The sequence below is a fragment of the Protomyctophum parallelum genome (assembly GCF_964188405.1).
Source record: "Protomyctophum parallelum genome assembly, chromosome: 19".
Taxonomy (NCBI): Eukaryota; Metazoa; Chordata; class Actinopteri; order Myctophiformes; family Myctophidae; genus Protomyctophum; species Protomyctophum parallelum.
In genome coordinates, this window is record NC_139717.1 from 38,223,980 (window position 1) to 38,246,833 (window position 22,854).

A 22,854-nucleotide genomic window follows, 5' to 3' on the forward strand; every position below is an offset into this window, starting at 1 on the left:
ATATAGGCCTATATTTTGTGCAGTAACACTAAATGATAATGACCTCATACAGGATTCTATAAAATAAATCAAAGATAAATTGAGCAGAGGGCATTTAGCAGGCTTTTGAAAGTAACTGAATTTGAATTCAGTCACTGATTATGTGGTATAATAATGTAGTTCCTCATGAGTTGTTGGTAACGACAGTAATTATACTGTGACATACAATGACCATGGAAATCCACAACACATACCAGCAAAACATAAGGAGCAGGCTTATAACCTTTGAATGTTCAAGGTACAATCGAGTTTGTAGCAGCTATATATGAACAGTCTGATTCAAGAGACGTAGCTAGAAGACTAAGAGACAGAACTGAAGAAGCTACAATTCTCATTAGGAGTGACAAGGAGGGACAAGATCAGGAATGACCATTAGACGGACAGCCCAGGTTAGAAGGTTTGGGGATAAAGTAATAGATGCGAGGTTGAGATGGTTTGATCATGTGCAGAGGAGGGCTGGGGCAATTTGGAAGGTGGATGCTGATGCCATACTAAAGAGGTTTATGGATGGCTGGTGTGACCGAGAAGATGCAGTGTGTGTGTGTGTGTGTGTGTGTGTGTGTGTGTGTGTGTGTGTGTGTGTGTGTGTGTGTGTGTGTGTGTGTGTGTGTGTGTGTGTGTGTGTGTGTGTGTGTGTGTGTGTGTGTGTGTGTGTGTGTGTGTGTGTGTGTGTGTGTGTGTGTGTGTGTGTGTGTGTCCACCATAGACTGTAAAAAATATGGACAAAGCGTTCCCCGGGTCTAACATGAACGTAAAATGAAGCCTGTCAGTCCTTGTATTGTAAATCCCCATCTTTCTAGATCCGTTTGGGACCAGCTGGCCCATTGGCTGGCCCAGACAACGAGGCGGGACTCCCCCCCCCCCCCCCCCCCCTGACTCGAGTGGGTGGGGAATCCCGATCATAGACTGTAACGGTAGCCACGCCCCTCAGAACATACGCGACTTTATGGTCATTATTTTAATAAATGGGACCATCATTTTCCAAAAAGAATATTATGACATTAGAAATGAGACTTTAAACTAGTGACTGGAAGCAGAAAGTATTCATGACCATGTTTATTAAGGTAATACAGTCTAGGTGAAGTTGGGCCCAAATGACAGCGCCACAACAGGCCATTATATGAACTTTCAGGAAATCCCGATTTCCTTGGTGGCTTCACAAAATATCTGTCTGACTGCCCTCCTGGTGTCCACCCAGTCATCATGTATTGATTGGTCCCTTTGTTCCCTTTAGGATTCTCAAGATTCCCCTCTTCCTCACCTTTGTGTGTGCTTAGTGCCTTGTTATGGATAAACACAAATAATTAAGGTTGATGGAGGTGTCACATAGAAACTTTAACAATTTGCTTGTTTGACTCTTGAGAAAACATTCATATATATATATTCAGGCGCACTGTTTAAAAGTGCAAGGTGCATACTACTGTGTAACTCAATAAAACAATGCTTGATATTGCTGACTACGCCACTTGATTTGATATGGAGATCAAGAACTCCTTTCTGTATATTCATTAACTAATGTACACACAAGGTTCGTGTTTTTCACCAGGTAAAAGAGCATTTAATTTCAAAGTACCAGGAAGAAGGACTGAGGCGAAAACCATTTTTTGTAAGGGGGTTATAATATCAATTGACTTTATTTATCTAAGAACAAGGGGGCACTATATATGGCCGGATAAAACACACTTTTATTATAAATTCTAAAACCCTAATCCTAAAATATACAAACTAAATAAACCTAAAATAAACACAAATAAATACAAAAAGGGACGGACATTCACTTCTTAAAACTGTTCATCACTGGTGTCAGAGGAAGGTGGAATAAAGTGCGGGGTGCTTCAGAGGACCTGTTTCTGCCCAAGGAGGGCGAGTGTATTTCCAGTTTTTTATACCCAGCACCCTAATCAAGGGAACTTGATTCAGCTGGAGGGGCACTTCCTGACGAGGGAACCTCCCGAGAGCACTTCAAGTCAAGGGACTGGTTTCAGAAAGGGCCAGGGTGTCCATTTCAAGGCACCTAGGCCTGAGCGGCACGCACATCCGCCGCTCGTTAACCAACAGGGAGAAGGCGGACATTATCATCATCACATTTCCATACAGAATACACAATGCATTTATGCCAGGATTATCATCATTATTGGTATCACATTTATCCATCGCTTGAACAAATAGCTGAAACCATGTTCCACATCTTAAATGGTTGCCATATACTGTAAAGGGGCCTCTATATAAGTAGACAATGGTAATGACAGAATAGTGGATTTGATATTAAAAGATATCTCTAAATATCTTCAGGTCCTCCATCATGCTGTATAAGCATTCTACTGTGAAGCCGAACACGTTTAGCCTGTGTAATGAATCTGTTCTCCAAAATTACATTATAGGAAGCTGCTCAATTTGGAGGAGGAACTGTTTCCTTTATATCCATGATTGATGTCTGCTGTGTCTGACAAGGATGTCTACTGTTAGCCTAATTTATCCTTCCAGATCCTCAGGTCCTTTCCTGGTTTAACCACATCCACGGCCACAGGTATTCAGTGGGAGCCAAGCTATATTGAGTTTGTTTGACAGTTTTGGTTTTTTATTCTATTTGAGTCATTTTGCTATATTTTGTATAATGTAATGAATTTGTATTGAGGGGTAACCAGATGTATTATGTGATCTACAAGGAGGACAACTAACCCACAACCTTTCACTGTTTTCCCACCGTGCCATATCATATTTGAGACTGGGCTTTGTCAGTTTGTTGGGCCATGTGCCATAGTGGTGTTGGACATGGGCATATACTGAGCTGAGATTATTTTAAATACTTTATTTGCTTGCAAATGTATAGATTTGATTTGTTTATTTGCTGTGTATGATTAGTTTGAGGACCCAGTAGGCCCTGAAACCTTCACCCTATATTACCTTCCCTTGGGCTCAGTCCCACTTTAAGCATCATGATTTCCCAGCTATAATAACCCCCAATTGCCTCCTGTATTTAAACTTGAATATGTTTTTCTACATGTTGAATAAACTTGATGAATGAATATCAACATCTTAATACATCCTAATACTGGGGGGTAAAATTATGACAGGCAAAATATGACCCCCCCCCCCCCAGTCAAAAAAACACTGAATACACTTGAATACACACTCATGCTTTCCAAGGTGTGATTTGGGGTCCTAAGGTTGAATACAAAATTAATATCAACATCTTAAAACCAAAATGTTGAATTGTGGGTTTGAGCTCACATGCCCTTTTGATGTAAATCAAAACGGGGGGTAACTACTGTACCTGTCAGTGGGGAGTGTTGGCTGGGAGGAGGAGTAGGACTAAGGCCCTAAACGTCCTATCTGGGGTACTACTTGTCAGTGTTGGCATTGTCTGCTGAATTGTCTGCTGAATTTCCTGAGTGGGATCAATAAAGGTTGAAGGACAACTTTAGTTTTTTTTCAACCAAGGTTCATGTGTTAGGTTTAGGTTGTAGAAAGTAGGCCTATAAGATGAGTGTTCTTTTTTTCATTTGCTGCTTTCTTTCGTTTTAGCGATTTTAGCTATTTTTGACAGGGGGGCGGGGGCATTCGAACATGGGGATAAATATGTATTTTATTTTACAAAGTTTTATAGCGATTTATTATTTTATTATTTACTATAGTCCAACTAGACCCCAGGGAATTACATCTGGCCACAAAAGATCACTGAATGTGAAGGGGTGACAAACTGACCTGTTGAGCCATACAACACGCAGCCCCCTATAGTACCCCCTTCACATTCAGTAGATCCTGTGATCCTTTGTGGCCAGATGTCATTTCCTGGGGTCTAGTAGGACTATAGTAAATAATAAAAAAAATAAAGCTCTATACAATTTTGTAAAGAAATACATATTTAGCCCCATGTTCGAATGCCACCGCCCCCTGTCAAAAATAGCTAAAATCGCTAAAACGAAAGAAAGCAGCAAATGAAAAAAACAAAATTTGCCCTTTATTAAGGTCCAATTAACAATGAAAAAATAAGAAAAGACTGCACACTCATAGCCACGATGCTGGAAGTTTATTAACAGAAACCAACGTTTCGACCTGTAAGGGTCCAATTAAGGTCCATTTAACAAAATGGTACACTATGAGAAGGCCTATATGCATGTCATCCAGTTTAGGGTTTACCTGTCTTTTGAAGACTATCCATTTCTTCAACTTTTAGTCCAGTACTATCTTTGAATACCCCACTTCATTCTTTTTTTTAAGTTATGTTTATTCCCAGTATATAATAAAAATTGCCTTTTTAAAATTGGTTCCAGTTGTGACAACTGTTGGTCTTCCCGCAGACATAGTCAAACTCATGGAGCAATTAAGTCCTCTCAATTTACAATTTAGGCATTTAGCAGACACTCTTAATCCAGATTCCAGAGCGACTCTCAGTACATGGTCACACATCAGCCTCTGCTCCAGCCTCTGGGTTTGCCAAGGCTTTTACAATCTGCTTTGCCTCCACCTACCAGCAGATTTATCATAAGAACACTAGTTAATTAGTCACTGGCCCTGTCTCTCTCTAGGTCGTCCTCAGATGACTGTGATGCATAGACCTATACATCTTGGGACTAAAGTGTATAATATTAATCCCAATAAAAGAAAAAATATTTCATGTTAAGCAAACAGTTTTCAATTTCATGAGGTATATCCCATACACTGGTTACACACATTACACTGGTAATATCACAGTGTAGTTTAGAGATTGATCATTCTAATAGTGTAAGAGTTCTATTAAAATGCTACATGTAGGCTTATGTAAACTGTATACATTCATCCAAGAGCACCAAGTGCTTCTATGAAAAAAGCAAAAGCTAATGGAAGGTATGATTCAAGCCATATCCGCCATGCATCTCAAAAATGTTTTGCAATAAAAGAGTCTGATCAATAATTTATTGCTACATGACATGTGCCATGTCAAAGAACATGTAAAAAAAAAATCAATGTAAGCACGTTCATGTGTACACAAGGTTAGAGACTGTAGTCCAACAGTCCTCATGAGGAGATGTTTGATGATAACGAGCAGACGTGTGAGGACAACCTAGAGAGAGATGTAATTACTCCCTATCAATGCCCAGGGACAAAAGTCCCAGTTCATGTGTCGCAAATGTATGCCATACAAAGCCAAAGTGCAGTAACTACTGGGGAAAATGGACTGATAAAAAGTGTTTCAACTGATCAGCCAAATGAGATATCTAATAGCTAATTTATTTATTTAAAAAAAAGAAAAAATATATGTCTAAACGGGTGGAGTTAGGTGGTTTGGCAGATACTTTGAGGATCCAATGGAGTTAGGTGGTTTTCGCCAAAGCACTTTTTAATACTTTCCATTGGTTCAATATTTTCGAAACAACACAGACGTAAAGGGTGTTCAGACAGACAGTAGCATTGATTTTATGCCAACAAACCCACAACTGTATCCATGACCCTTTAGCTGTTGCTACATGCCTTGACTTTGCTGCACAAATGGATATTGAATTGTTTCAGCACCCTTATTGAAAGCTACTCCCCAATGTGTCATTTGAAAATAGAACTAAATATTATGATATGGCCCAAAACAGATTTGTGGTGTATAAGACCTAATCAGCCATCTTTTAAGGAAAAGGGGGTGTTTGATAACTAAGTTTAATGTAATTACTCCTTATCAATGCCATTGGACAAAAACCTCATAGTTTCTTGGTTGTGTCTGATTTTACTGCAGTATATGGATAATGGATATGTACATTTACCAAGTAAAGTGGGGATTCTACTGTAGCTGTTAATTTGTTGAATATTCCACTTAATGCAACATAGACATTCTATACACAGACTCGCATACATCACTATATACTTAGGATTTTGGTTTAACATCAATATATAAGTACAATAATCTCGCTTTGCCCATACATAAGTTGCCCAGATTGTAATACAGCTTGTTTAATGCACCAAAAGATCCTCACAAATTGTTCATCACCATTGTGATGTATGCGCATGCATAAAGTGAGTGTCAAAGTGAGTTTAACATCGTTTAATGCAATCAATCAGATAGGACTTTTCTGTTTGGATGTACAGTATGGGCTGTCAAGGCCAGAAAGTATTTTTCTTCCACTCAGTATTAGGCGTTCCCGCATAACTTTTGATTATTAAAGGGATGTTTCACTAGAACATTTCTGGCATAAATATAACATTTCTGTTTGTGTGCAGGAGTAGAGTAGAAGTAGAGTCGGAGTAGAGTCGCTACTTCTTCACTTGGAAAGGAGCCAGCTTAAGTGGTTCCTGCATCTGGTTATAGGATGCTTCTGGGGCGTCTCTCTAGGGAGGTCTCGAGGCATGTCCCACAGGGAGGAGACCTCGGGGCAGACCAAGGCGCAGTTGGAGGAATCGCATCGACTCACTGGCCTTGGAACACCTCGGGATCCCTCAGAAGGAAGTTACTAATGTTGCTCTGGAGAGAGAAGTCTGGAGCTCTCTGGTGGAGCCGTTGCACCCGCGTCCCGACTACGTATAAGCAGTTGAAGATGGATGGATGAATATCTTTGTGAGCAGAATGTGCACCAATGTTTTTGGCCCCCCATAGCTCGTGTGCGTGCAGATTTCGTGTTTTTATCAAATATTTAACCTACATTTAACAAAACTATTGGCCAATAAAGGTCCCCCATGTCCCCTCTTGTCTGGTCCTCAAACCCAGTACAGACTCAGAGCGGTCCAATTTCCCCGAAGGGTCCCCTGGGCCACAGCCCCACTGGCCCAATGGCTAATTTGGCCCTGCTTTTAATGGGTGAGGGCAATATATGTCACCAGAACATGGGATATGTACTGTTTTCAATGAGTCTAACATGGTTAAAATTGAGTTTTAAGTTCAATGGGTTTATATAGGAGGGGAGTGTGTCTGTTAAAACGAATATCAAATACTGAATCAATGAACTTAAAAACTGTCTGGGATGCACACAAAAGCCAGAGTAGACATTTAAATGACCCCAAAAACGTTTAAAATTAAATACCCCTTTCACCCATTCACCCATTCAGTATGGGAACCCTTCAAGACAGGAAGGAAACCCTTATGGGGTTCTTGTTGCTATGTACAGTATAGCAACATAACATTTTTGACTAAATATGCCTACTTAAAATTTCTCAGAACACTTAGGTTTTTTTAGAAACGGCCTTAGTCCTAAACGGGTTAAGCCAGTTATTTGCATATATGTAAGATTACACATGAGAACTAGTAAATATATAAATAAGTTTGACATAACCTATCTGAACTGAACTCAATGACCTAGCTGCATGGTAGCTGTTGCTATAGATGCATTGACTATGAGCAATGGTATGAATCATAAAAGTAGACCATGTTTATGCAATAAGACCAAAGCAGGTCATGGGCCGTCTACACAATGCTGAACATATTACAGTATGTGCAGGCTTGATCAGCCTAAAATGAAACTTTGCCTTTTTGGACTTTGTCTGTACAGCGACTCCCATGTTCCAATGGAAAACCATGGGTATAAAAGACCTCTGCTGAGACCCAGGCTTCAGTCTCTCTGAGTACTCAGCATCTCATAAGGAGAGAGCTTCAACGAACCCGCATCATGGGGGACTCAAAGCTCTGTCTGCTGCTTTTAACCACACTTGCCTTGGCTTGTAAGTATTTTTTGTAATTGCATTAAATATTGCAGTTAATGACGAATTGATTCACTGATTGTACTAGTAAAACTAGAAGTTAAAAGTTTAATTTTGAGTTCAAACTTCATCAAATCAACAGATTTTCTTGAGGTAACTATATAGCCTACTGTAAATGATGGAAATGGAAAATTGTAAGAAATTCTAAATCTTTAAAAGAAAAAAAAGAAATGTACTTAGTTATTTTACTTAATTGTGTTAAACTTTATTTATTCATTATTCATTTAAACTTATTGTGTTTTCCTTATAGATGCCCAAGAGGAGGGATCATGCCTGTGTACGTTCCTATATTTATTAAACATAATCCACATAGATTTCACACATAGATTTATATAGACATATTGTTGACTTAACAATAAAACCAGTCATTTAACCAGTCATACAACTATGACCCTATTGAATTGCTGAAAATACTTGTACGTACAGTAATTAATATTATATAATAATAAAATAATTTATTTTTAACAGTGAACCAAAGGTACAAAGCATTCAACAAATATGAATACCTCTATGAAGCCGAATCCTTGAACGCCATCAACGGTGCTTCAAATCTTCGCAATGGACCCAAGGGCTCTTGCAAGGTACACAATGCATATATACAGTATAGTAAATATTACTTAAGCAAAAGTACACATTTTTGTTCATGTATATCTTTCCTCGTAATATCCTGAAAGCTAAAATGACACCTGCACAGGTGGAGATTGAAGTGCCCCAGATGTGCAACTTCATCGTCCGCACCACAGGCTGTAGCCTGAGTGAGGTGGTCGACATGGATGCCGATGGCAATGCTGTGGTCGTCCCTGCACCCAGCTCTGAGGCCTTTGCTGCTGAAATGGAGAAGTAGGTTATGCCACCAGCACATAATCTACATGTTTTTATGTGACTGAATACATGATTGCAATTAAAATAAGAACTGCGGTACAACACTTTTAAAGCAATACAATTGTTTTCAAGTTATTCTTGATAGTAAGTCCTCTTGTATGTTTTTCTTATTTTTTTCTTAGATATGCTCTGAAGGTTGTGGTTGAGGGTGAGTACGATGTCAAACTGTACCCTGAGGAGGGTGAGACGTCGACAATCTTGAACATGAAGAGAGGTATCATCTCTGCCCTGGCCGTGCCTCTGCTGGAAGAGGAAAAGAACAAGAACATGGTACATTAAACTGCTCTTTAATTTATACCTCACTGCAGGTATCCACATGTGTATTCTTGTATAGCCTACACTACATGAATAGTTTTTGTTATACTTTATATTTGAGGGAAGAACGATCACATTTGTATTTCTCTGCATTCATCCTAGCCCACCATCCATGGCAAATGCAGTACCTCTTACTCTGTCAATGAAAGAGAGGACATCGCTACAGACGTCAGCCTCACCAGGGATCTGTCCAAATGTGACAAGTTTGTCCCCATGAGAGACCACACCAGCCCCCTGGCTCTGATCTCTGACATGGTAAGACATCCAAGCAATGTGGTTGTTTGCTTGTTTGTAAAATGCCATACTGTGAGTCTGAGAAATAGGCTAATAACTATCTACTTGCAGCACTACCCTCTTGCCCAGCTGGTCAGAAGCTCCCAGACCTGTAACTACAAGTTTGACAATGAGAACATGCACATGACCTCTGGTGCCTGCACTGAGAACCACATGCTGATTCCTTTCTCTCACAAGTAAGTCAACCTACACTGTTATCTCACAGTATACAGTACGTACATGATTTTGCATGCATCTATTATGTAATAGATCTTAACTACGTGTTGTTTGCCCATAGGGGACAATATGGTGTTACCAATGTTGGCAAGCAGTCTCTGACTTTGCTGGAGGTTTCTGCTTACAACGACAGAGTCTTTGACTTTGGTAAGGAGACCTTTGCATTCATTTTTTTCCTCTGGATGTTCTTTGTTTTCTCTTTCTTTCTTTTTTTCATCAATTCATTTTCGACTGTTTACTCTCTGTTTACTATAGATGCAGCCACTGTCAAGGGGCTGAACATGGAGACTCCTGTTGACAAGAGTGTTATCCAGGATAAGGATGCTGGTCTGGTTCTCCTGAGAGAACTGGTTAATCTGCCTGAGACCGAGGGTCAGAGGAGGGCCCATCTCTTCCATGTACTGGTTGATGTGGTCCGTGAAATGAGGATGGAGACCCTGAGCGCTGCCCTTCCCGAGGCTCTTGAGATGTCCCGTTCACTCAGCTACCAGGTTCTGGCCCAGTGTGGTACTCCTGAGTGTAGCAGTGCCATCATGCAGATCCTGAGGACCTACGACAGCTCCGCTGTTGAGGTTGATGCCACCGTGTTTGGTCTGGGACTGGTGTCCAACCCCTCTCCCCTCCTGATCAATGACATGCTGGAGATGGCTCAGTACAAGCCCAGCAAAACCATCATGTATGCCCTCAGCAATGTTGTCAAGAGGTGAGGAAACAAGTCTTGAACTTACTTACTAGTACTGTTAGTACTAGCTTATTTTGTGTTACACAATAGATAACTCAACTGCCACATTCATGTTCAATTCAATGTTATTTCCTTAATAGGTTCTACAAAGCTGAAGGCAAACTGACCCCTGAAATCCATGCTGTTGCTCGTTTCATGGGCTCCCAGCTGGGCGACTGCACTGGTGACAATGCCTTCATGACTCTGAGGGTGAGTGGTTATCTCTAACAGACTTATACTTAATAGTTAATACTTTACAAGATAGTAGATAACAGATCAAACTCATCAATGGTTTCATGACTTTAGGTTATTGGAAACATGGCTGCAGCCATGGGCGCTGCCGGCCCTGCCCTGAGGACTGCTGTGATCGAGTGTGTGAACCAGCCTGCTGCATCCCTTGCTGTTCAGCAAGCTGCCATCCAGGCCTTCAGGCTGACCCCTGTCCCTGAGGAGGCAAGTCATACATACATTAGCACGGTTTGAGACTTTACAGAAGTAATAGAGATTATTTTTTAATTCAATGATGGATGTATTTCTCTGTCACAGGGCAGAGAGATTCTCATGCAGGTGCTTCTGGACAGTGCTAGCCCCCTGCAGAAGCGTGTTGCTGCCTACCTGGTGCTAATGAAAGACCCCCAGCCAAGTGAACTCGCCCAGCTGGCTGCTGCCCTGCCTATTGAACCTGACCAGCAAGCCAGGAGCTTTGTCATCTCCCATATTACCAACATCTTGTCTTCAACTGAGCCCGAGACAGAAGAGTAAGTAAAGCCTTTTAATATTAAATATGCATCATGAGCTGTGGGTAAGAGGATTTCATCTTTCATTTAATGCTTAACTCTAATTAGTACATCTAACTTTCTTATAGGCTGAGACAGAAGATCCTCGATGCCCTGCAAGGTAATGAGATTGGAACTGTCATGGACCCAACCAAGTTCTCCCGCAACTACAAGGTTGGATCTGTGGAGGGCAACATGATCTTTGAGGGTGCCAGCTATCTGCCCAAGGAGGTCATGCTTGAGATGACCCTGAAAGCCTTTGGCTATGACATTGACATGATGGAGGTAATTAAAACCGATTGTTTCCTTGTAAGATATAATAATGGATTGCTCAGTTATTCAAACTCACCTTTCAATTGTCACATTAACAACGAACATTCATACATTTCCAGATCGGCATGGAGGGCACCGGAGTTGAGCCAACTGTTGAGGCCCTGTTTGGAGAGAACGGATTCTTCCCAGACACAGTGCTGAAGACAATGTACTTTGTCTCTGACAAAATGCCCCAGGAGGTCAGCCTGGTCCTGAAGAACCTGCTCCCCGCTCTAAGGAACGACAGACGAAAGAGACAGGTAAGTTAGAAAGGTTTGGATGTTAATTTACTTACTTTACAAAGTACTCATAAGTCATCATCTCATTATTTGTATATATTTAGGCCACCCAGAACATCATGAGAGAAATCGGACGCAACCTTAACAAACTGGTGACTGAACTGAAAGCCCAGCAGACCCCTGAGGCTATGGTTTACCTGAGACTTTTGGGAAATGAGTTGGGATATCTCAAGACCAGTGACATGGAGGAGATGGCCTACTCTGCTGCCATGATGATTGATAACATGCTCAAGATGCTCCCCATGGATGTAAGTAAAACATAATCAGACTTAGTTTTTTTGCTTTTGTACACCACAGGGGGTCCATAGACTTCACTGCTACATGGTGAGGTGGCAGCCAAGTATATGAACTTTTAATGTTTGTTTTAAGCATGCCTACCCGGGGCGTCATGTGTGGGGTGGCATGCCCCCCAGCCATTCTTGGTGTTTTTTCGGGGCATGAATAAGATTCTAGCTTATTTCTTGTATGAAACAAAATTAGTTTGTTTGAGTTATCGACCACAATGTCTTATGTTCACATTTAGTGCCCTAAACAAACAAACAAATTAAACAAATTAAAGTCCATAGACTTGGCTGGCAAACGATTTACATCATAAGTGCTCTAAATTTAAAAATCCCATATGACGTATTCTTCAAAAGCCATGCCAAAAAATGCTATAAAGAATTGTCATTTACTGATTTTTGACACAGTTGAACTGACTTCTATTTCCTGACAGTTGATGAAGGGACTGATGACTAAAGCTGACAATGAAGTCTTCGCTCACTACATCTTCATGGACAATGAGTTCTTCCTGCCCACTGCTACTGGTGTGCCTCTGAGGATTGCCCTGTCTGGTACCTTCACTCCTGGTATCAAGGGTGGACTCAACATTGCCCGTGACATGGTAAAGATCTTCTCATTTTCACAAAGATTAATAATAATGAGATGTACCATTACATATGGTATCTCTCTCATAACCCATCGCTGGCTGACCACTTTTTCCCCCCTAGAGCGAGATTGCCTTCATGCCCTCTGCTGGCATTGAGTTTACGACTCAGATAGGCTCTTTCATTCCTGAGTACATCAACACTGGACTGGAGATGCACACCAACCTCTTCCATGAGAGCGGACTGAGCGCGAAGATCTCCATGGGAAGTAGTGAAATGAAGTTCACCATGCCTGCTCCTAAGAATCCTACCAAGCTCATCAGCATTACGTAAGCCTCAACTGACTATGTACGCAAACTGTCTATAAGGAATCTAATTCCTGTAAATGCAACAATCCAAACTTTCTTCATTCTCAATTACAGAAACACATTTGTAGCAGTGAATGGTGCTGAGATTAAAACTATCCCCCCTATGGTGGAGGACAAGGTTGATGCCAGTGAGTGTAATCCCTTATTCGCTGGAATGAAGTACTGCACTTCCCTGATGTACACTGATGCTTACAATTATGAGACCCCCTACTTCCCCTTCACCGGAGACAGCAAGTAAGTGAAAGCCCTGAAACTTGTAAAATACTAGAACAGCATTCGTGAATGGAATGCCCTTTAAATTGTATTTAAGTCAAATCAATCGTAAAATGGATCTACCTCTCAGGTTGGCTGTGGAGCTCCATCCTACTGGCGAGGTGACTGAATACTCTGCTACCATCACTTATGAGCTCGTCACAGAAGATGAGAAGGTTGACATCATGAAAATGGTCTTGACGGCGGAAGGTAACAAGATACAGCAAATAATTATTTCAAAGCTATAAAATAGCTTATTAATAAGCGGAGGTGATGGCATTTCTCTTACATTGGAGCTGTTCTTATTGTCACATTTATTATACACAAACATGTTTGTTTGTGGGGGCTTACACTGCAGGCACAGATTTTAACTTAAGAATATTCCACTAGGATTTCCCTTAATATTACGTCAACATAGTTCATGACTGCATAATAGTGTAAACAGCTGAAGGCATGTTTTCCTTTACCAGGTGCTGGTGAGGCTACAGCAACTGTGATGTACAACAGGGCGAAGAATGTCCTCACTACTGACTTCCAGATCCCTGACTACGACCTGGAGGCTGGATTCAGGCTGGGTGTCGTTGATGCCAAAACCAAGGGCAATGGAGCTTACGCAATCTCCCTTGACCTGATCAACAAGAACATCCCTCAGCTCTCCCTGGTTGCCCGTGCCAAGTATGAAATCAATCAAAATATTAGAAACAAATATCAGTATACTTGTATACTGTATTTGTATCTGTATACATTACTTCATCAATGTTTGGTATGAGACCATTACAGTAACTCATAGATTTCCCCTTCTTAGGGTGGCAACGATGGAGGAAGCTATGCTGCAGCTCCAGTTGCTGGTTCCCTTGATGAAGGCTGATGCCAGCCTCACGGCCAACCTGAAGCGTGGTGAGACACTGGAATTAGAGCTCACAAGTGACATCAAGCTCCCAGAGACCGCCTCACTGCAGAAGATTGCCTTGAAATATGGTAGGATATGAATATTACATTCCCCTGTGTTATAGAACCCTCCATTATGTGCTACTATTGCATCCAAATATATTTCCCATTAATCACAGCAGTTGATTTTACCAATTTGGCGTTCCTCATTCACACAGCCCCATTTTTTAAATGTATATCATTATCTGCGGAATTCATCTTGCATCTTATTAACATTATTTATTATTCTGTGAAACTAACGTAAATAACTTTTTGCAGATGACAGCAAGATTGAGGCTGAGGTCAAGTCTGAGATGAACTCTCAGATCCAGAAAATGCTCCCCAATGCTGAGGCAGTTGAAAGGATTATCAATGAAGTTCTTGAAATGCAGGTTGGACAGATTGACATGAAGGTCCGTCAAATCATCACCATGTCTGTGGAGGTAAAACCATACCCATATGTCACTTTATGCTTCAGTCACTTCAACATGAATGGATATTTATTTTACTAACATTACAATTAACATTGTACTAATGTGTCATTTTAGGCAACTAACAACTACATGGACAGATATGTTTCTGGTATCCCTTACATCACTTACATGAGGATACCTGCCATGCCTGAAATTACAATGCCAGAAAAACTTTTCTTCAATGCGTAAGTTAAATGTTTTGGTCAAAAAATACACATTGTTAAATAGCCAGCCAGGAGGATATGTGATATGTGTAAATAATAAAGATGTGTTCATATATTGTTAAATATATATTTTTTGGCAGTGAGGCAAAGGCTGCTTACAACTTCAACAATGAACGCTTCCTCATCACTCTGCCTCTTGGAGGAAAGTCAACAACAGCAGACCTGAACTTCCCACCTGCCTTGGCCACCCCAAGCCTGTCACTGCCCCAGTTTGGCCTGGAGGTTGCCTCCATTGAAATTCCCCTCCCAGAGCTGGTTGTCCCTGAGACCATTTCTGTTCCTTTCTTTGGAAAGGCTGAGGTTGTAGCTAAAGCAAGCACTAACCTGTACGAGTTAGAGGTATCTGCGGCTCTGGGAAAAGACGCTGCTGATACACCAAGCTACTCAGCCAAGTTTGAAATGGAGGGAACTTCCCCAGTAGACATCTTGGCCCTCAAGATGGAAGGTAAAATGTTCTTTAAAAAGTATTACAATCAGCAATAAAACATAACTTAAAGCTTTATTTTCAAGTGTTGACTGAAACTCACAAATGCACTGTATTCCCTGTTTCAGGCTCTGGATTGCTGGTTGCCACTCCATCTGATTCTCTCAAGGCCCACGTGAAAGCTGCTGTGACCCATAAACTTCTTGAAGCCAGTGTGAGCATCATGGAGGTTGGAACCTTCACTGACACAATCAGTGTCAAGTCCAGCAGCAAGATTGTAGCAACAAGTCCTCTTGGCCTGCTAATTGAGCTAGAACACACTGGCGCGGTTGGCTTCAATACTGAAGAACTTTCTGCTGATAGCAACCTTGAGGGATCAATCAAAGCAGGACCCATCTATGGCAACACCATTTCTACCCAGGCTTTCGCCATCTTCCCATTCAGACCAGAAGCAAAGATTGACTCCTCTCTGAAGATTGATACCACCATTCTTAAGGCACAGAACACCATTGCCGCCACATTTGTCAATGGTGAGCTCAGTGTTGTGTCAAACACTAATGCTTTTGACGACATCCTGACCCATGCTGCAGAGCTTTCCTTCAAGGAGAACAAACTGGCCCTGACATGCGATACAAATGCTATGGTATTTGGCATGAAGGTACATAACCAGGCTGAGGCCTCTGCTGCCACAGATGAAGTCATCATCAAGATGGAGACCAATGCTGACCACTCTGAAAACCGCATCTACTCATTGCTTACTGCCACTCTTGATGTCAATGGCCTGGCTCTAAGCAGTGATGCTACTTTGAAACTCCTTGAAAATGAGGCTGTTCAGAAAACTACTCTGAAAATAAACAAAGAGGGTTTGGCTGAGCTGTCCATTATCAACAAGGCTGAAGTGCGTGACATCAAGGTTGATAATGCCAACACTCTGACCATCACTCTCTCTAGCCTTGACTTCGACACCAAGGCTGAGGCCATCGTCAGTGAGTATGCCACTTATAGCCATGACATCACCATTGCCTTGAAGCCCTACACCGCTTCTGCAAATGTGAATAACAACCTGAAACTGCTGGCTGCCAACATCATCAATGAGGCTCAGTTGATGGCAGAGCTTTACAAGATGGACCTGACTGGAAGCCTGAAAGCCACCTATGGTGAAGAGGAGATCAAGCACACTTATGAGATCAATTATGCTGACGTGACTGCCAGTGCTAAGTGCAGCACAACCGGAAAGGTGTTTGGAACCCACATGAACCAGAACAGTGAACTTGAAGTTGTTGGTCTTGCCGCCAGGATCACCAATGATGCCCGCTTCAACTCTCAGCCCATGCGCTATGACCACTCCATCCGCACTAGCTTCATTCCTTTCGACTTCAACCTTGATGCCATGTTCAATGCTGATGGCGACCTGACCCTGTATGGCAAGCAGAGCGGCCAGCTCTATGGCAAGTTCCTTCTTAGAGCACAGCCCCTGGCCGTTGTCACCTCAAATGAATGCAGAGCCTCAGTGACCCAGCAGCTGAATGATGGTTTCTCCCTTGAGACCACTGTTGACAATAAGATGGAAGCATTGCTGACTCCTCAGGAACAGAAGGCCACAATGATGCTGAAATCTAAGATGAACAACCACATGTTGAGCCAGGAAGTTAATGCCTACAACAATGCTGAGAGGCTTGGACTGGAGATGTCCAACACCCTCCTTACTAGCCTTCTCAACACTGATTCCAGTGAAAACCAGGAGTTTTCCATCTCTGGCTTCCTTAAATATGATAAGAGCACTGAGAGCCACATGATTATGTTGCCTTTCATTGAGAATTTCCCAGCTCTCCTTGAAAACATCAAGGTCGTGTTTGTGAGCATGGCAGAAGCACTGCAAAACTACATCAACAATGAAGACATAAAGGCTAAGATCGAGGCTATTCCTCAGTATGTGAGTGACTTTGTTTCTCAACTGAATATTGAAGGCAAAGCAGTGCAGCTCAAGCAGACCCTGATTGATTTCACACAGGAATATGTTATCACCATTGAAGAACTGGAGGCCTCCCTGATGAACCTGAAGGATGTTCTTGAGAAAATGCTTACAGAAATTGCTTCCCGCATGCAGGAAATTATTTCTTATACCAAGGAAATGATAGCAAGTGGCACCTTGTCTGAGAATGTCATCAATAGACTGAACCAGGAGCTGAATACTTTCCTTGAAGAGTATAATATCAGGGATATGATTGTTGCCATGGTTGATGCCATTGAAGAGGTCATCAAACAGATTGACTTGCAGAAGCTAAGTGAAAGTAGCCTTTCCTTCCTTCGTGATCTGGATGTTCAGTTTGATGTCAAGGCTAAGCTAGAAATGGTTGTCAGCAAGTTGAAGGAGTTCATTGCCAGCTTTGACATTACTGTGTTTGCTGAACAGCTGAAAACCTACATTTCATCCCTCAACCTGGATGCATACATTCAAGAGCTGATGGCACAGTTTCCAACAAAACTCTTTGGTACAACAGTTGAAACTCTCAAAGAATTGATTCAACAGTTTGACATAATTGGAAAATTCAACACAATTGTTGCTAAACTCAGAGAGTTGATCGTCAAGTTTGAAATTGACCAGAAGGTAGAGGCCATCTTGGAAAAGGTTGTGGAGCTCATCAAGCAGTTCAAGATTGATGAAACTGTCCAAGTTCTAGTTAACAACCTGAAAGCCATTGAGATGCCTGTTAAGATCATGCAGGTACTGGAAAATGCCATCAACTATCTGAAAGCCACAGAGATTAAACAAGTGGTTGAGAAAATGAATGAGTACCTTGACAACATTGTACAGTACCTTAAATCTTTCAACTACAATGCTTTTGCTGATGAGGTCAACCAGATGATTTCTGCATATTCCGCTCAAGTAAATGAGCTGATCAAGGCACTCGAAATCCCCCAGAAGCTCGAAGCCATCAGAGAGTTTGTCAACTTTGCTCTTTCTACCGTCATGAACTACCTGGAGCAGCTGAACATGAACTACCTGCCTGTGATTTCACTCCCTGAGATCACCCTTCCAGAGATTTCATTCCCTGTCATCCCTGCAGTTCCTGTTGAGAAGCTCATTGAGACTCTCCAGATCCCTGAGTTCAAGCTGCCAAACATCCCTACTGAATTCATGGTGCCAGCATTTGGAAAACTCTATGGTGAGATGAGAGTCAACTCCCCCATCTACACTATCAGAAATGCTGCTGAGCTGCAGAGTTCTGTTGATGGTGAGAATGCTCCTCAGGTGACAGCATTCGTGACCTCCCAGGCAACATCTCCCAGCTTTGAGATCCTCAATTTCAACCTGGATTCTACAGCCCGCATTGCTGTCCCTGAGGCGCAGAATGTGATTGTTGCTGAGACCCTTAAGTTCACTCACTCTGTTCTTGAGCTTGAGCACCAGGCATCTTTAACTCTTAAAGACCTCTCAGCCCAGGCCTCAGCTAAGACCACAGTGAAGGCCACCACTTCACCTTACACTGCAGAGCTTGTGAATGAAGCCTTCTTTGCCACTGCAGGTGGCCTGTCTGTCACAATTGACACCACATACTCTGACATGCTTAACTTCCCAATCATTGGCATCACCAGTGAATCTTCTCTGACCCAAAAGGCTGTTGCACGCCAGGAGGGAACCACCTTTACCTTGACTGTTGGAAATGAAGGCACTGCCAAGTTCAACTCTCATGATGGAGTCCACAAGAGTGACCTGCTCTTCACCATCAATCCCAACATTGCCAAGCTGACTTTCACTAGCGATACAGACACAGCTCTTCTGAAGATGAAACAGACCCTGAACGCTGACTCTGTCATCTTCAGCTATTTCAAGTTTGATGCCCGCTCTGAGGCAGAGGGCCCAGCTGTCAAGAACAGCCTTCTGGTAGCATCTGGAAATGTCAACCTTTATGATACCAAGATTGAGTTGAAGGCAACCCACGACACAGAGCTGGTTGGCACACTCAGCGGAGTTATCTCTAATGCAGTCAACATTGTCATGCGTCCCGTTGAAGTTGTCCTTGATTTCCAGAACAAGGGGAACACAGTGTTAAGCTTCACTGATAGTCTGATTGCCAAACTGGATCTTCAGAATGATTACTCAGCTAATTTCAAACCTGACACCCAACAGATAAACACTGTTGCCCTGGCACGTATCAATCAGTACAAATTGTTCTACAATGTCACCATTAACAACAATGAGAAGGAGTTTGGTATCTTCACTGATGTAGATGGCGAAGCTAATCTTGACATCCTGGCGACCCCCATCAGCATCCCTGAGTTTAATCTGCCATTTGCTCACATCCGGACCCCAGCCATCAGTGATCTGAACTTATATGAACTTACAGGCCTGAAGAACATCTTGACTACCACAGAGCAGAATGTTGCTGTAGCAACCAAGATTGTGTACCAGAAGAGCAAGTATGCCCCTCTTGTTGATGTGATGGGTCTGATCCAGATTCCCTCTGTGGGTAACCTGATCACAGAGCTGTCCTTTAAGTCTGCCATTATCAACCTCAAACTTAAAGCTGGACTGTACAATGAGGATGATATTGTGTTCCGTCTGGGAGCAACAACCGCCTCTGTGTTTGAGAGCCTGAAGGCTAAGCTTGATGGCACCACCAGCCTGACCACCAGAAGAGGAATCAAGGTGGCCAACTCTCTGTCCCTTGAGAACCCCCATATTGAGGGTACCCATGAGAGCACCATCACTGTGAATCCTGAGACCTTCGAAGCTGCTGTCTCTGTAGTCACTGTTGGCAAATGTGCCCTACCCATTCTCAACCTGGAAGCCAACCAGAACCTGGTTGCGGACATCACCACCAAGGCAAATGCCGTCTCCACCTTGAAGCTGAAGGGTGATTTCAATTTGCCCATTATCAAGGCTGTTGGAAAGGCAGAGGCAGACCACAGTCTGAAGCTGGAGGGAACATTTGAGGATGTTTCTGTGGAGACAACCAACATGGTAAATATTGAGGGCACAGTGTTTGAAGAATATCCACTTTTGGCAGCTCTTAATAATGAGGCTCATCTGTACCTGAACGCTGATGGCCTGCGCTCCACAATCAAGGTTCTTGCTAACACCAAACTCAACCAGGGTGAAATCAAGCTCCTGGAGATGGATCTGGATCAAAGCCTGGCTATTGAGGCCTCCCTTAGCCATGTGTATGCAATTCTGAAGATTGCTAGCAACAACGAGGCAAATGTCATGGACTTCAACACCAATGGAAAGCATATTATCCAGGCTACAATGGACCTTGCACCTACCTCTTCCTTTACCGCTGATATTGAGATTGATATGTCTCAGCCAAGCAGCCTGGGTGAACTCACCATCTTTGAGAAGACCATTGTTGAGCTGACAGCCCCAAAGCAAAAAATATCTGCCAATGCCAAGATTGTAACTCCAGTGTACACCACAAGCCTAGCAGCTGAGTTGGAGGGTGATGCCCCTGTCTTCAAAGTGACATTCAAGTCCACTGCTACCTCAGTCTTTGTCATCTTGGATTATGACCTTGATTGTGAGTGCCTATTTTGTCTTCATAAAACTAAATGCCACTGCTGTGTTCTATTAAATACATACATAATATTTCAAATGTAGTTATTCATTTTAAAACAATTTGCTTCCATAGCTGCCATCACTGTAAGCCTTGAAAATGCTGCCCTGTCCTTGACTGGCAAGGCTGTATTCACCCATGCTGACCTTATCATGGACATTCAGCATGTTCTGTCCCAGTCTATGAGGTACCCACTTTTGTCTGAAGCATCCCAACTGATTTCGTTTTTATATTGACCATTTACGGTGTTCTTAGGCAATTCAGACACTGACATTCCTGTTTTTTCTCCATATCAGGAAGAGACGCGACACTGACGGAAGGTAAATATTAATTGTAAAAAAGTAATTATCTATCCATATGGATAATCTTGTGTTAGTTTCTAATGGTTATTTCTCTATTCAGTGACGGCCGCCTCACCTTGAACATGGACATCACCAGTCCCACCTTCACCGATGTGAGCTTCCGCTATGCTGCCAGCAGAGATGGTGTCACTGCTTCTCTCTCCACCCCATCAACTGGCTTCCTTGGTCTTCAGGTCCAGGGCAGGATGCTATCTCAGATGAATGGAAGACTTTATGGACGTTATGCTGTGAGTATTTTACATTCATATTTTGTCTGAATAATGAAACAATTTTCAATTCAGAAATTGTCTAAACAACATGTTGAAATGTATTATTTGAAACTATAAATGTAATCATCAAATGCCGTCGATTGCCCCGCTTAACTCTGCATATTTAGGGGGTATAAGTCAATGAGAATGAACTCAATTTATTCTTCTTTTCTTTTTGCCAGTCTGCGCCAGAGGATGATGTGGAAATCTTCATCATTAGAGCTTCTGCAAAGGATCTGAATGTTGCCTTCAACATGGAGGCCCCTGAAATCATGATCAACGGACTAAAGGAGAGGCTCCCAGCCATCGTCTCTACCCTGAACGACTTTGGTGAGAAGTATCAGCTCATTGGACATGTCACCGGACTTAAGAGTGCCATCGTCAATCTGGTTGAGGAGACTTACACTACCATCAACGACCAGGCTGCAGAGCTCAGCCAGCTTTCCATTCTCTTCAGAAACACTGTCGTTCAGTACCAGAAGATTGTTCAGGTCTTCCTGGATGCTGCTGTCAAATTCCTGAGGGAAACCCAGTTCAAGCTGCCTGGCTCTGATGAGATGACCACACTCCCAGAGGTCCTCAAGAAACTGACCGGCACAATTGCCGCTGTACTAGAGAAGGCCATCCAGATGATGCTTGTTAATGCTGAGCTCACTTTCAACGCCATGGTTGACATGTTGAGCAACGTTCAAGTCACCATGCCCATCGGAGATGTCATGTCCGGAGCTCAGATGATTGATCGACTAAGAGATACAGTGAAGGCCTTCCTTAACCAGGTTGTGGATCTTGTTAAGCAGCTGGAGAGCCTGGACATGATCTTGGAGAAGCTGGGCGAGACCTTGAAGGTCTTTGTTGACAAAGCTCAGGAGTTTGTTGATAAGAGTCTGAAGTCTGACATCCTTGATGCCGTTGCCATTTACATCAATGCTTTCTATGGCAACCTTGTCACTCTTCTGAAGAATGTCATGGATCAGGCCAACACAGTTGTGGATATGGAGTATTTGAATGGCACCATTGATTACCTCATGGAGGTTGTTAGATCTATGGTTGGCCTGTTAAGCAACACCGTCTCTGAATTCCTGCAGAAGACTCCCGCTGAGTTCCAGGAGTATGTGAAGGTTGAGGGAGGAAGGCTTGACATCCACCTTCCATTCTACCCCCGCCAGGCTACAATGGACCTTGCACCTACCTCTTCCTTGACCGCTGATATTGATATGCCAAGTGCAGAGATTGAAATGTCTCAGCCAAGTGAAGAGTAAACCTTCCATTCTACCTCCGCCAGTGAGAGATTGTCAAGGACTAAAACACTACCTTCTAATGACAATTTTGGACATTCAGCTATATTTATATATATATTAAACACATCTAATAACACCCCAACAATACTTAATATATAAAGTATAACAACCTGTATCAACAGATATGGTATTCTATCCTACTTATCTACCTTTCTGCAATATTAGTATGAAATAAAATCAGTTTACTATTTAATTTTGTATGGCTCTTTTATTATTATCCAAATGTGTCAAGTAATTATTTAATCAGAACTTTACATTTTGTCTAACGTTGGTTTCGCTATATGCAGTCTGCATTTTCATGGGTTTCCCTACCTCTGCCAACACATATGCCTGCCTAGACACGTACT

General features: G+C 42.3%; 1 protein-coding gene across 1 annotated transcript; it reads left to right on the forward strand.

Annotated features, from left to right (window-relative positions):
* Window positions 1-7,604: 7,604 nt before the first annotated feature.
* LOC310876959 (apolipoprotein B-100-like) lies at window positions 7,605-22,468 on the forward strand (the record flags this gene model as incomplete). Its single annotated transcript, XM_083790607.1, has 28 exons — window positions 7,605-7,656; window positions 7,946-7,972; window positions 8,164-8,276; window positions 8,390-8,535; window positions 8,700-8,847; window positions 8,995-9,147; window positions 9,238-9,362; window positions 9,464-9,549; window positions 9,658-10,105; window positions 10,225-10,333; window positions 10,430-10,576; window positions 10,670-10,881; window positions 10,989-11,184; window positions 11,292-11,471; window positions 11,555-11,758; window positions 12,226-12,393; window positions 12,500-12,705; window positions 12,799-12,978; window positions 13,088-13,206; window positions 13,467-13,671; window positions 13,802-13,974; window positions 14,203-14,366; window positions 14,472-14,581; window positions 14,701-15,065; window positions 15,173-20,563; window positions 20,675-20,786; window positions 21,002-21,188; window positions 21,392-22,468. The coding sequence occupies 28 exons, from the start codon at window positions 7,605-7,607 to the stop codon at window positions 22,466-22,468; spliced, it is 10,803 nt and encodes a 3,600-aa protein (XP_083646733.1).
* Between the last annotated feature and the right edge of the window lie 386 nt (window positions 22,469-22,854).